A 14272-nucleotide genomic window follows, 5' to 3' on the forward strand; every position below is an offset into this window, starting at 1 on the left:
ATTTACAGACAAGTTTTAGTTGGGAATTAAAAGGCTAGAAATCGCAACGAAACACCTACAGAAAAATACAAATCCGACACCTTTTGATTTTGCCTCCTTTCTTTTCTCCTTCCGTGTGATGACAAGAGGTCATACCATTGAGGTTATAATTTAGGGGTGAAACAAAATCCATCGTTTGTTTGTTTGGCATGCTGCATCTGATTTTCAGATAAAAACTTTTAAATATATTGTTTATAAACAATTTTGACTATATCTGTATTGCAAAATACACTCCTTCAAGCGTTAAGGACCCTTCTATCCTCCCACATCGGAGCAATGGTTCCGTCGGTTGGCTACAGCGGATACATGACGTCACAACGCCAGCACAGGCTATAGTATATTTTTCTTTTAGGTTTTTTAGTGGTGTATGTGTCCCTAGAAATTATTGCGCTCATTAAATGGTTCATTCTTTTACCCTTTACCTGTGATCACTTTTTATTTCAATTAAAATTATAGGTTATAAATTAATCAATTATAGGCTAGCAGTGATTTTGTTGGTAAGTATACACTAAGTAAAATAGTAAAATGCCGAAAGACCTATTCAGGACTAAACGTATAAAATGTTACAAGGCCACTGGGCCAAAATTGGCTCATTTGTTGGCTAGTCACTAACTGATCAGGGGATCATCCAGCTGTTCCAAAGCTGATACGTGGATTTACTGTATTTTCAAGAAGCAACTGCATGTGATCTTTGGATCAATGAGCTACTAACCACCAACCGAGCCAGAGAGACAAAATGTCCTCCCCTAAAAAAATATATGTTTTATATTTAATAACAGAAGATGACACACCTCCAGTATGTGTTATTGAAATACAGTTTTAGTTTCATGAGCGTCTGTGAGTTTGATAGCTCGCAGTGCGTGTTTCTACCTGCTTGCTGAACTTCTTTCTTCAAAACACGTTTTTGTGATATTGGTTAATTCCTCTAGATGACGAACTACAGTTTGATACAGTGCATACAATACCAGTAAATCGCTTACTTTTTTTGGATTATCCATAGCATCAGATAATAATGAAGGGGATTTTCGCAGTAGACGCCTTGTTTCATAACAATAGACGGAATGATGATGCTTCAATGTTTTTCGCCGGGGGATTTTGAGTATTTTTCAGAGGAGACATTCAGTCTTTGGGGTGTGTTGGGGGAATGGACCTTTTGACACTTAGCATGTTTTAATGTTTCCCGGACCTCCTTAAGTAATGTAACACATTTTTCAGGAGAGCCGCGCGAATTGCTTTCTAAAAAAAATTAAAATGGAAATAAAAGACGGTTTAACTCTGTTAAATATTAATAATAGGTGAACAATTTTTAAATCTTTTAAAGTCGATCTGAAATATGAAATTATGAAATTACAATAGATCATGCTTTCTGTAAGAAAAAACGCGCAATACCACCAATTTGTATACAACCAAATTGTGGTAATAATCAGCAGCCGCTCTAACTTTTGCAATTGTGAGGAGCGTCTTTGGCGTTTCGTTTTATAGACTATTTTATAATCTAAAATAGCTCATCTGTAGCATGAAATTCCGTGAAAAACATACAAGCTAACAGGCACAGTGACGGCACAATTTCAAATGTTGATCTTTCTAAATACTATTAATGTATTTTTAAATACATTGATTTAAATTCAATTTTCACCTACATCGTAGGAAATCAGGTCTGAACACACCCAGCGGTTAGTTCTGCTTTTAGATTATTGTGTTTTGTGAAAGGAAGATATTTTTCACAGTGATAACACCGATAGAGTAAAGCTGTTTCCTGTAAAACACATTTTCTGAGTAAAGAGAGAATAAACTGAAAAACAACTACAGGAATCTGGACCTATGATATGGTGAAGTAAACACTACCAAGCCAAATGTGTGCTTACCGCGAAGGGTTTCTGACTTAATGTTTTAAAATTCATCTCACTTGTACATTGACCATGTTTCAGAATTTATTTGCTTTCACTACACTGGTAAAGTCAATATTGCAATTTTAGTTATATAGCACCTTGCAAAAATATTCCAACCCTTCCTATGGTGCGCCATTTTCTCAAATTAAAAATGATGCATTTTTAAAAAAAATGTAAAACTTCAAAACCTGAACACTCAAACAGAAGACGTTTAAAGGAAAGATACATTGACTATATGTCACCTATATGTCATCAGAATCTAAAGAGAAAAGGCTTAAATATATAGACTGCATAAGTATTGAGACTCTACCAGTTTGCAGCTTGGTGCAAATGATTGCCAATACTTGTCAACAAATTTACTTTATTTACTTTTTTAAGTTCTCTGAAATTGCATGTGGATCGCTTACGGTCAGCAGTTTTCAAGATTTTCTGTAGATCCTCAACAGGATTCAAGTCATAACGTAGACAAGGACCACTCAAGGCCATTCAGTTTCTTAGTCTTAAGTGACTCCAGTGTAGCTTCGGCCTTGTGCTTGGGTGATTGGTCTGGGAAAAGTTAAACTTTCATCCTAGTTTAGGTTTATAGCAGACTGAGGCAGGTTTTCCTGTATTTTGCTTTATCCATTTTCCCCTCAGATTTCAAAAATCCACACCGGTGCTGATGAAGAGCAACCCATTAACATGATCCTGCCACCACCGTTCATGACAGTATGGGTGTCAAGATGCACTGTGTTAAGTTGGTGCCAGATATAGCGCTTTGCATTTAGACCAAAAGGTCCACTTTTGTCCCATCCGACCACAAAACCTTCTGCCGTATTTTTGCAGTAACACTCACATGCAGAGGGGTAGGAGCCAGATTTGTGAAGTGCTTGTGACATTGTTGACCCATGGTCATTTTCTCCCATCTCTGCCATTGGTTTCTGTAGTACTTTTCAAATTGGCCTCATGGTATCCTGCCTGCACGGCTGCCTAGTTTGGAGGAACACTCTGGTCTAGGCAGTGTCTGGGTGGTACAAGGCATCTTACATTTCTGGATGATTGAGGAGATTCAGGGATATTCAGAGACTTTAGCATTTTTGTACTCATCTCCTGATCTGTGCTTTTCAATTACTTTCTCCCTGACTGACTTTGAAAGCACCTTAGTCTTCGTTGTTGAGGCTTTGCTTGAAAGGCGTGGTTCTAAAAATATTTAAAAGTGATGATTTTATTCTGAAATCGTGACAATCTTCATTAATTGTATGGCTAATTAAGATCACTTTGTGCACTTAAATTAATTTAAGTTTGTCAGAGCAAAGGGTCTGAATACTCATGCAATCATGACTTTTCCGTTTTTCTTTTCATTTTAATGATCTATTGGCTTCCTTCTTTTTGTTGTTTTTTTGTATTGTGTGTGTGGAGTAAATTGTATGTAGAAGTAATATTAACAGCAATTTTAAAGAGTCGTGACTCCAAGTTTTAAAGCAACAAAATGTAAAGAAAAATGTGCAAGGGTCTGAATACTTTTGCAAGGCGATGCATATAAAGAAAACTGACATAGCGCAATTTTGGTTTTACATATTACAACATGACCTTCATCTAGTCCTCACGAAGTCCAGTAAATAAATCCAACCTCATGTGACAAATAACACACAGAAATTGTACTTTATCCTTATTTATTAAACAAAAAATAAGCCAACATTCAGTAGCTTTGTATGAGAAAGTAAGTGAAAAGAAGTGAAGTAAGAATGTAAAACCATAGACTCTTAAGAGGGTGTACTTTCTTTTTCACATCACTGTCAGTGTGCTGTGGTTAGCAATCCTTCCTTACAGTGCAGAGGCCTTGGGGTTCAATTCTGGACCTGGGGTGCTATCTGTGTGGAGTTTGTATGGTTTCATGTGGGTTCCCTCTATGTGCTCTAGTTTCCTCCCACTGTCCGAAGACATGCTGGTAGGTTAATTGGCTTCAGTAAAAATTGGCCCTGGTTTGAGTGTATGGGTGTTTGTGTCTATATCTGTGCATGCCCTGCGAAGGGCTGGCCATACAGAGTGTAGCCTGTCTTGTGCCCATTGCCTGCTGGGATAGGCTCCAGCTCCCTTGTGACCTGTACTGGATAAAGTGGTTTAGAACACGGATGGATTAGACATATTTAATCACAATGGTTCACAATGTGGTTCACAATGCACTGTCCGTATACATGTGTATTATTACCATATGCCTTGAAGTGCAAGGAAGTGCTGTTCAGGAAGGGTGTAGTACCTTGGTAGTGGAAAGCACAGTTCATTATCGCTTCCTTAATGTTCTAATTCAATGTAACATTAGCAAGAAATAAATCTGATATCCTTTTATCATAGCATTGTTAAATAAATGTGACCTTCTCATCTAGTACCAAGCCCTTTGCGGTTGGCTCCTGGAATTAATGTATTTGTTCTTGCATGCATCCTAACTTTATGTGGCTGTATCTGCAAAAGTCATAAATACAGAACGTTTCTGAAGTTACTGTAGAAAACTCCATTCATATTGGGAACTAACCAAACAATTTGCCGAAAACATGCCACATAATTCCCTTTTAAACGCTTATCTGTAAATTGCTCTTGTTTCATGTTCTAATAGTACAGGGAACTAAAGGTTTGTGAATTAATTGTGTGCCAAGCACTATAGAGCCAATTAGGGGATGGATCTGAGAGAGCAGGCACAAAAAAGAGAAAAGGACACACACTGGTGTGTGCTGGTGAAGTGTTGTCCAACAGGAATCAATCAAAGCAATGAGATGAGCAGGATGTGCACTCTCTAGACATTTAATAGACACTGCCAAAACCCAGGCCTGCAATCCAAAGAAATTTAATGGACACTGCCAAAACACAGGCTAGAGTGAGTACTTCCTGCTCATCTCATGCCTCTGGCAGGGAGGAATCCTACTGTACATGTGACCCCAGAACAGGTGGTGAAAAATAGGAAAAGCACTTATACTTGCAATAACGTACTGGTCATTTTCGAAAACTTGAGTTCTAATGTCAATTGAGTCTTGCTCTATTTTGTCTATTACCGGGAAACTCAAGCTAAAACAATAAAATATTTACCAAAGGGCTGGCTTTCTACAGCATAGTCAAAGAGTTTCCAAGTTGTATACGTGCTTTGTAATCATTTCCACATCAAAGAACTGCGTTTTGACCCCCAAACCACCTCTATCTTTCATGCGCATTTCTTCCCTACGATGAAAACTGAAATCGCACGACCTGAAATCCAATTTGATCCGGAATCGAGGACTGTTTCTGTACAGCTTTTTAAAGTACAGAAATTGAATGCTAATAAAGGAATTCAAGATACAGGTACACTGGCAGAGTTCCATGTAGTCTACATTATTTATATAAGCGCCCTGCTTTAAACAGTTGTTTCCCGTCACTTTTTCTTTCCATAGTTACATAGTATAGGGCTGCTGAATACAATTGCGACAATTCTGGGAATTCAACATGTTCATTTACTTCAAAACTTCTCAGAATAGAAATCAAAACCAGAATACTAATTTCCCACCATCTGTCATCGACTCAATCTTAATGCCAATCAAAACAGGCGGCTGTAACAGTCAAAGGTTCCTTTCGCTATCGATACTGTATGTAAAACGCCTGCCTTTGTGTACCTGGAGACTTTCAGCAGAGTAGGTCTGATTCATACTTTAGATGAAAGTTCACTGGAATACAAACATCCGATGCTTTGTGAACGTTTATGGAATATTTTAAGCTCGCTTGGTTAAGGCGCAGCCCCCTGGCCAGAGGACAAGGAGGCCGAGACCCCCCATTTAGAGTGAGGAGTTAACCAAGGGGTAGTGGCAAAGGTAGAAATGGGGTGGAGGAGGGATTTATGCAACAAAACTGTGAAGAGGTGTTTATGTGAGATATATATATAGTATAAATCAGTAATGATTATGATTTAAAAAAGCTGGATGAAATTGACTTTGTCTGTTGTTACTCCTCCCTTCAGCTCCCTAAGAACTTCCATGTTGCAGCTATCCCTAACTGCAATTCCTGGACTTTTCTAAGTTGTGCTGCACCAGAGATTCGTGCTTCCCAGTCTTAGGACAACTGAACAACAAGACATTCTACAGCAAGAAAACAGATGCTTGTAAAATATTGTTTTTTCATATCTAATTGAGGTTTTGCTTTTCTGCCCTGTGGCACTGGGGCCCTGGGTTTAGTTCCGAACCTTGGGTGCTATCTGCATGGAGCTTTTTCGGTGTGTTCTCCCTGTGATCGCATGGGTTTCCTCCGGGTGCTCTGGTTCTCTCCCACAGTCCAAAAACATACTGGTAGGATAATTGACTGCTGGGAAAATTGGCAAGAAGTGCGAGTGTGTGTGACTGTGTGAGCTCTGCAATGGACTGGCTGGGTTAAGGGTGTGGTGTTCCCAGCCTTACACCCATAAGCTCTGGCTGCCCCGCGATCCTGAATTGGGTGAAGCAGTTAAAAAAAAGGATGGATAATGAATTGAGCAAAAGTATACTCCATTCCACCTGCATTTCCCTGTTAATTTGAACCTAACCAATTAGGCAGTGGAGTGAAGTTAAAGTTTTAACAGATTCTTCAGTTCTAGACTGAAGTTCTTTCATATAAATCACAAAACATGTTAATGTGTACTGTACTCTATATTATCTGCCTACCAGTTTCTCGGAAATGTGAACTTCACACAAACAAAATAATCTAGAGTTGTTTTTTTTTTTTCTGATGATGGCAGGACCATCATAAGTATATTCATGGTAAATAGTATTCATATCCTGTACAATATACATCACAATGGCATAAAAATCAAGGAATAAATCAGAAATGCTTCCACAAATATATACCTTAATATTAACTGACACTTCTACTTTCATATGCATAAAACATAACTATTACAGGATATTAAGAAACAATATGTTTTTTGAAGAGCACATGAATACTGTTTGTCTCAATTGTGAAAATGTCATTAGAACAGAGGTGGGTTCTTCACCAGGGATGTGAGACATCCCAGATCTTTTGGAAGGTAAATCGCTTAAAGCACAAGCATGTAAGTGCAGCTCATTTGTTGAATCAAACCTAGGCATTTTAAAGTAGACAAAAAGTGGAATTTTTATGTATTCTTTATTTTGCTGCAAAATAAAAATATATAACTCTGTCTCTTTCATTCTATAGTAATGATATACAGTTATACTGATATACAGATATACATACTGTAGCTTAGGTTTAAAGAACTGACGTATAGTACTTCATGGATTTTTGAAAATGGCTGCCAGAACATATTTTGAGAACCACAGGGGTGCAGACTGCAGTCAAGGTTAAGAACTACTGCACTACTACATAGGTTAATTGTCATTTTCTTTAGTAACACTTACTGTTTTTCGTCTCATTTGTTAAACTCATTAGTGGAGCAGGGAATTTCTCGAAAAGTCCTGTTTGTGTCAAATGTTGCATTAACCCAGAAATACTAAGGAAACCTTACTCAAAGCCAAGTATCTTTCAAACTAAATCTTCCTTTTTAAATGAGCAGATTTTAAAAAAATAATAATCAGGATAAGGGAACTTGGCATCGGAACGGTGGAAACATTCATTGTATAACAGATGAATGTGTTCAATACCCTTTAATACCAAGGTCAGGCAGGGAAGGTGGGTTGGAGAGCGAAAAATAACTACGCATCATAATAGGAAAACATGTTTACAGAGTCAGAACGTTTCATTTTTTAAATGTCAATTAAAAAACGAGGTAAGGAAGTAGCATAAGACCCATCTGTACATAGGGCAGAGCAAATACAGCCTGGTGAAAGTCTTAGACTGAGCTTCCTCTTGCCACTAGCTGATGAAGATGTATATCAACTCTTTGTTCAGTCTTTGTTGTATGTATCTTTCACTGACCTGTTTCCCAGGTCCTAACAGAAAGAAGACTCTTCTTTAAACGGAAACAGGATATGCTTTTTATTTGGCACATCTCACACCAGCTTCCTCTATGGTCTCCTCTGTAGCTGATGGTTTCCTCTTTGTACAATGCACATTGAAGCTATGTGCCATAATCACCCCCCGTCACATAGCTTTAGGGATTTGGAATCTCATTGCTTTTGGAATAATTCCAGGCTTATGCTGCTTCATTTAATAATTTCAGCCTGATGGACTCTGAGATGTTACAAGGTTACTGAGAGCAAAATTAATAGAATATACAGCATGGCTTTAAAACCTTGCTTTGCACAGATGTTAACTCACGTTACAATGGAACAGGTTAATCTGAAGAAGAACATATGAAATCTTGCAAAAGAAAGGAGACCATTTGACTGAATATATGTAACAAGTTTGGTAGTTACTAGTTAACTGATCCAAGGATCTCATCCAGAAATGTCTTGAGAGAAACCAGGGCATCATCTTCAACAAAGCCAGGGCAGCTCACAAAAAACTGTACTAGACAACAAGATATTCTATATCAAGAATGATAAAAACGTTATACAATCTTAGTGGAAATAAAACAAATACTATTCCAAGACTGATTCTCTAGGGCTTTCCTAGAGACACCTCCACCTTAGCAGAAATCTTTTAGGACTACAGTATGTTTTAAGATTAGGAGTCGTGGTAGCTCAGACAGCAAGGGTGTCTAGCTCCTGACCAGAAGGTCCCAGGGTTTAATCCGAGGTAGGGGCAAGCAATATAGCTTGCTCTAATTCCTTCCAGACGGCTCCCAGTTCCACTCAGCCCGCTTTCCAAATGAGTACTGGGGGTTAATCCTTCTGGGGGTCACAGGCTGGCCGGAGCGTGATGCTGACCACATCACCTCCACCTCCAGTGTTGGATGGTTGAGAAAAATGGTGACCCTTGCCCCCCATTCCCCTAGGGGCCTTTATGGCCTGAAAAGGGGAATTAACCTACCTTTAAGATTTGAAACTTCAATAACATCGACATTATGAAGTATGGAATTAAACGCTAGACTGACAGGTTAAGATTATCAAATATTTTTGGCCTTCTCTTTTGACTGGGCTTGTTTCAAGTTTTTAGAATCTCAGAAAACTGACAAAGACCTCTTAGACTTCAAGGTTAACCGTGAAACATGAACCAGGTGACAGAACTGTAAAGTACAGAGACCTGCATTTAAGACTATTAAGAGTAATGTCCTTACATTTAGTATTGTAGGAGTCTGAAACATGCTGCTCAGTCATCTTATTGAAGCTGACACACTAGGCTTCCCTACAAGAAAGGACTGGGAGGGATCCTTCAATCAGACACCTATTAGCAACCAAATAATTATGGGTCAGATGGTCTCCTCTCTCAAACGATCCCTTTTCATTTCTCATCTCTTTCAATGTTTTGTTTCCTGCCTGGTTGCTTACAGTACGAGCGACATGACTATCATTAAAAACAGCCAAGGGGGACAACAGAGCTGTTTGAACTGATTTATTTTTCAGTCTTAAATCATATCCAAATACTTGATTGTCTTCTTGAATCCAATACAGATAAACAGGACTTCAACTTGGTAATGAAGGAAAAGGGTACATTTTTTACTTTTAGGGTAAAATTTACCATGTAGTATGAATCATTTTTATTAGCTTTAAAGATATCATACCGCACATCATAATTCATCTAACACTGACACTCAAGTTTATTTACACATGGGAAAATAATGTCTGTTATATAAACAGTGGGATATATGTTTAGTGCAATTCTTAATATTTTATTATGTATATTTTTTTTAATCTATTTCTTATCATCAGACCAGGTTATTTCATAGTCTTTGAAGACAGCCTTCAATTTCTCAACCGTCAAGGAGTGATCAGCTTTTCCATAACCCTGAAAGAAAAACAAAGTTTCGTATATCTAAGGAAAAGCGTCTTTACACCAGCCAAGACCGCATAAATGAATGAGCATTTTCTGCCAACTGTCTTCAGATCGTTAAAGGAATTGCGACTGCATGCTTTCAAAGAAAACAATTACTGTTCAGCCATTATCAGAATGCCGTTTATTCCTGGAAAGAATTGCAGTAACCCCAGAGCCTATCCTGGAAACACAGAGTTTGAAACAGGACTACACCCTGAACGGGTCGCCAGTCCATCGCGGGTTTCAACTATTCACAAGCAGTATTTTTATTAAGAATACTTAGTAGTGCCCCTTTTATGACCGCACATGAAACTTCAGGGTCCAAATGGAAGGGTTGAGGTGGAACTTACGGTGGAAAGACCGAACACCCTGATTTTCTTCTCTTTACTGTTGTGTTCGACCTTCCCTCCTCCCAGACAGCTGCATTCCATTCCTAAATTTTCCATCTCAGGATTTACCTTCTCAAATATGTGATCTGTGAGGAAAGAAAAGAACTGGGTGTCTAGGTCATGCGTACGATCTCGGTCCAGTAATGGTCATGTGGTGGTCGGCCAACGATGTTGGTCTCGGTGACGTTTGCACCCCTTATGATTTTCTTTCTTTAATTTCGAATTAAAATGTAATTAATTTCAATATTTAAAGATTACTCATCACAAACGAATACAGAACATGACCAAACCTCGCAACCTCATATGACTAAAACAGTGCATAGTGTACGTTTAGGACAAAGGGGAAAAAAATGAAAAATTCATAATCATAACTTGATAAAAAATGTTCTAAATGCAACATTTCTTGTATCAGGTACACCCCCTTTATATCTATATATCGGGGCAATCTCGTTATACTTTACAATCAAATGCCTGTGTCACGAAGCTGCTTTTCAAGCAAGCTACGTTTGGTATTTAAAAATAGAACATGCGAGTAGGCACATTTTATTTTTAAAACGTTTAGTTTTCCTTCCTGAAAGACACTATATTTTTAAATATTTCACATATAATAACCTTAACGCTACATAAAACCAATCTTTATTCTCCAGCACTTGCAAACACTGGACTTATGGAGGCGTGTAAATCGTTCGAATTATTTAGGTAACCTCATCCAGCGAGCTGAACTTACTGTGGAACTCGGCACTCGCCGTGCCTCTCACTATATCTTTGTGCTGAGACCCATCTTTCGTTTTCACCCTCACCAGAATGTATTTAAACACTCCGTCGGGGTCTATTTCAACATCAGAGACTTTACTCAACAAATCAGCCATGGCCTTCTCCGGTTCTGATAGCCAGCACACTACTGCTTCTCTGTTGGCAATTTTTTTTTGGTATTCTGGGTGGAGCTTCGTCATACGTGGAAAACAAGTGTTTGTGACGGATGAACTTTAAAGCGACACAGTTATTTAAGTTCATACTGTAGCAATCACGAGTCAAATTGTCAGACTGTGCAAATCCACTAACCCCAATCAGTAAGATTTCCCGCCATATAATATAGTCTTTACATCGTCTTACTATCCCAAAGTGCTTCATAAAGTCATATTTCAGTATACTTTTAATTTGATTTAAAGTAAAAACGTAGCTTGCGCTAGGCGATTTAACACCACACTGGAGTATCAGGCACAGTTAAACCAATCCGTTGTTGATCAATGACCACCCTATCCTTCAATCACTGTTGAGCGGCGTACAGTACTTCACCAAGTCTGCTTTGTCAGCTGGCATTTATATTACCCTTCTTTTCCTGTTGTTGCACATCTTTTTAGTTGTACCTGCTGTGTAATCAGTTCCGCTGTCCCAGAGGAAAATCTCTGCATATGCTGTTCTCTCTATACTGCGAAGTTCAACATTTCCCTTTGTACAACAATAAGGTGCAGTTAAGAGGCCTTTGGAGGTCATGTTTGTTGTGAGGTTGGCCAGTTTTCTACAAGTCTTTTTTTAGAAATTAGAGTTTTTGCAAGATCACCAACGATAAACATGTCGTGCAAAGATCTACAGCGTATTTATTATTTTTCTTAAAGAAAAAATATTGGTAAAAAAAAAACCGCGTAGAGATCTAGCGGCATAGTGACGCATTGCTAAACCACAGCTCTGGAGCCCCGGGTTCAATTCCAGACCTGAGGTGCTACCTGCGTCGAGTTTTTATGTCCTCCCCATGTTTGTGTGGGTCTCTTCTGGGTGCTATGGTTTCTCTCCCCCCAGTCCAAAACATACTGGTAGGTTAATTGGCTTCTGGGAATACTGGCTCTGGTGTGAGTCTGTGTGTGCCTGCCCTGCGATGGACTGGCGTCCTGTCCAGGGTGTACCCTGCCTTCCGCCCGTTGCTTGCTGGGATAGGCTCCAGCTCCCCCGTGTCTCTGAATTGGAAGACTTGGTTAGAAAATGGATGGATGAAACCTGTAGAGATGTAAAGCATTGTTTGAATTAATATATGGGAATATTGCAATAAAGAATTATTTCATAGCAGACTTAGCCTCATAACGCACTATTATATAACAGCTGTTCTGTTATGACGTCACCCTTATTTGGTAAAAACAATTGTATGTGGTGCTACAGTACAAGCTGAGCAATTTTCTGCTGTTGTGTGTCACGTTTACAAGCAAATAATCCAATTTATAAGACGTTTAGCTGCTTAGATATCACAGTTTGGTGAAATTACAGGGTAAAGAATGTAAGTTGACATACAGTAAGAGAGCAGGCATCAGCGAAAGGTTCAGAGTACTTAAATACCCAATATCTCTGTGAAGAGTTAGGATTGCTAAAACTGTATGGTTTAAAGACACCTTCATTGTTTGCTCTATTTGCCTTCTCATAATGTTGTTTATTTTACTTTAATGACCCATCTGGCTGATAATGACACTGTAAGAGTCTTTTTTTACATAAATAAGTTGCATATACATTTAATGTCGAGTTATCTCGTGTTTTAGGAAGGAAATCATTTGCTCGGACTTTCCTCTTTTAAAATGTTTTTCTTTCTGATTGGTGTTTGTTTATCCAGTTTGTACACCATCCTGTGTTTTTAGGGTGCTTAAAAATGCTTAGGTTCTTGAAAACGTAGAAGCTTCCTGTAAAAATACATTATGTTGAGTCTTTCATCTGTGGTTTGAGACCTTCCTGTGCTTTCTCTAAAGCTTTTCTGTACCTTAACTGTGCTTTGTTGGTGTTTTTTCTAAAAGGAAGCACCTAGAGACAACGCTCACCTTGAAATGTTGCCTCATTTAATTTAAAAAAAACCTAATTTGCTGATTGACTGGCAAACCATTGTTTGATCAAGGTGTATCTGCAGTGCAGGCCCCAGGCAGAAGCTGTGTTAACAGCTAGCTTCTCCCCCTGCAGACATTTCCTGAGTCGGGAAAATCCAAAATGTGTATGACTAATTAATCGAAACGTTTATTTTGGTGATATAGAAGAGAACAATGGACAAATGACCGTGCAGATAAAGTGAAATGATTTCAGCTGGAATTAACAGTAACTAGCTAGGCTGTACTTTTAGAATGGCAACAGTGTGACTAACACCCTCGTGTCTTTATTATTTCCTTTGTGGAAATCAGAACTTCAAATGTTTCTGAGGCTCCACCGAGGCACAACTACTGTATTTAAACCCACTCAGTGCTAAAATTAGTAATATCCGCACTGCAAAAGAAAGTAGGAAAGAGTTGTTTACATCTTTCAAAGGGTCTGTTTGGTGGAACTTGCTGACAGGCAGTAAAGGCACGTCAGCCATTGCCTTTACAGCGTTTACCTTGGCACATTTACTGAAGGAGTCTTGCATGCGAAACTTCACTAACATTTTGCACCAGGAGTGCAATAGCGCACTATTGTAAACGTGTCTATATGGTGTTTCCACGGTCAAATGTAGTAAAGTACAGCGAAGTCTTAGTCCTGAGTAAGCATAGTCCCTACTTATTGTAGTCTCTGGGTTGGCTGAATTGTGGTTGTTCTGTGGGGCTCTTAGAATCCATTCATAGACTACCCTTATATGTTTTGCTCTGTATTGGTCCCAAGAATTTACGAGATTTGTATGTTTTCCATTTGATTTTGTTTTTCAATTAGTTTATAGTGCATTTGTAGCTCTTTATTTAAAGAAAGAAAGTTCTCTACCTTGTTCCAAACCTAGTCTCCCTTATGCCACTTTTGTTTGTTGACCATGTGAATTTAGATCTTTCTGGCATTTGACAATGTATAAAAAACGTCTAATTTATTTTCAAATATTTTTTCTCACTTATATTCTTTCAGAGCAGAAGGTATAATTCCATCTTTATTCCATTCATATTTATTTCTGCTTCATTCCATAGCTGTTTCATCTCTATCTCAGCTTTATTTCCTCTTTATTTTTCGTCATCACTCGATGATTAAACACACTGATCGGGTTAAGTCTTACTTATTGTGTCACTTTTGTGAGTTTGTTGGCCGAGATTATATAAACCTTAACTCTGATTAACCAGAACAGTGTGAATACAGTTTAGATGTACTGTAATAAATTCTTGGGAACATAATATATTTTGATTAATGGATTTTTAAATACAACTACACTGAAGTGTTATCTTTCAAGAAAGCGAAATG

At 38.3% G+C, this 14272-nt stretch overlaps 1 protein-coding gene across 1 annotated transcript; it reads right to left on the bottom strand.

Moving 5' to 3' along the window:
• Positions 1-9294: 9294 nt before the first annotated feature.
• On the bottom strand, positions 9295-11044 carry LOC148823455 (14 kDa phosphohistidine phosphatase). The gene is made up of 3 exons (XM_088928003.1): positions 10842-11044; positions 10076-10200; positions 9295-9698 (listed from the first exon to the last, which is right to left on the bottom strand). Exons 1-3 carry the CDS (start codon positions 10981-10983, stop codon positions 9606-9608), a joined length of 360 nt encoding a protein of 119 aa, XP_088784129.1. The 5' UTR covers positions 10984-11044; the 3' UTR covers positions 9295-9605.
• Positions 11045-14272: the final 3228 nt, after the last annotated feature.

The sequence above is a fragment of the Atractosteus spatula genome, chromosome 11 (genome assembly GCF_055471065.1).
Source record: "Atractosteus spatula isolate fAtrSpa1 chromosome 11, fAtrSpa1.hap1, whole genome shotgun sequence".
Taxonomy (NCBI): Eukaryota; Metazoa; Chordata; class Actinopteri; order Semionotiformes; family Lepisosteidae; genus Atractosteus; species Atractosteus spatula.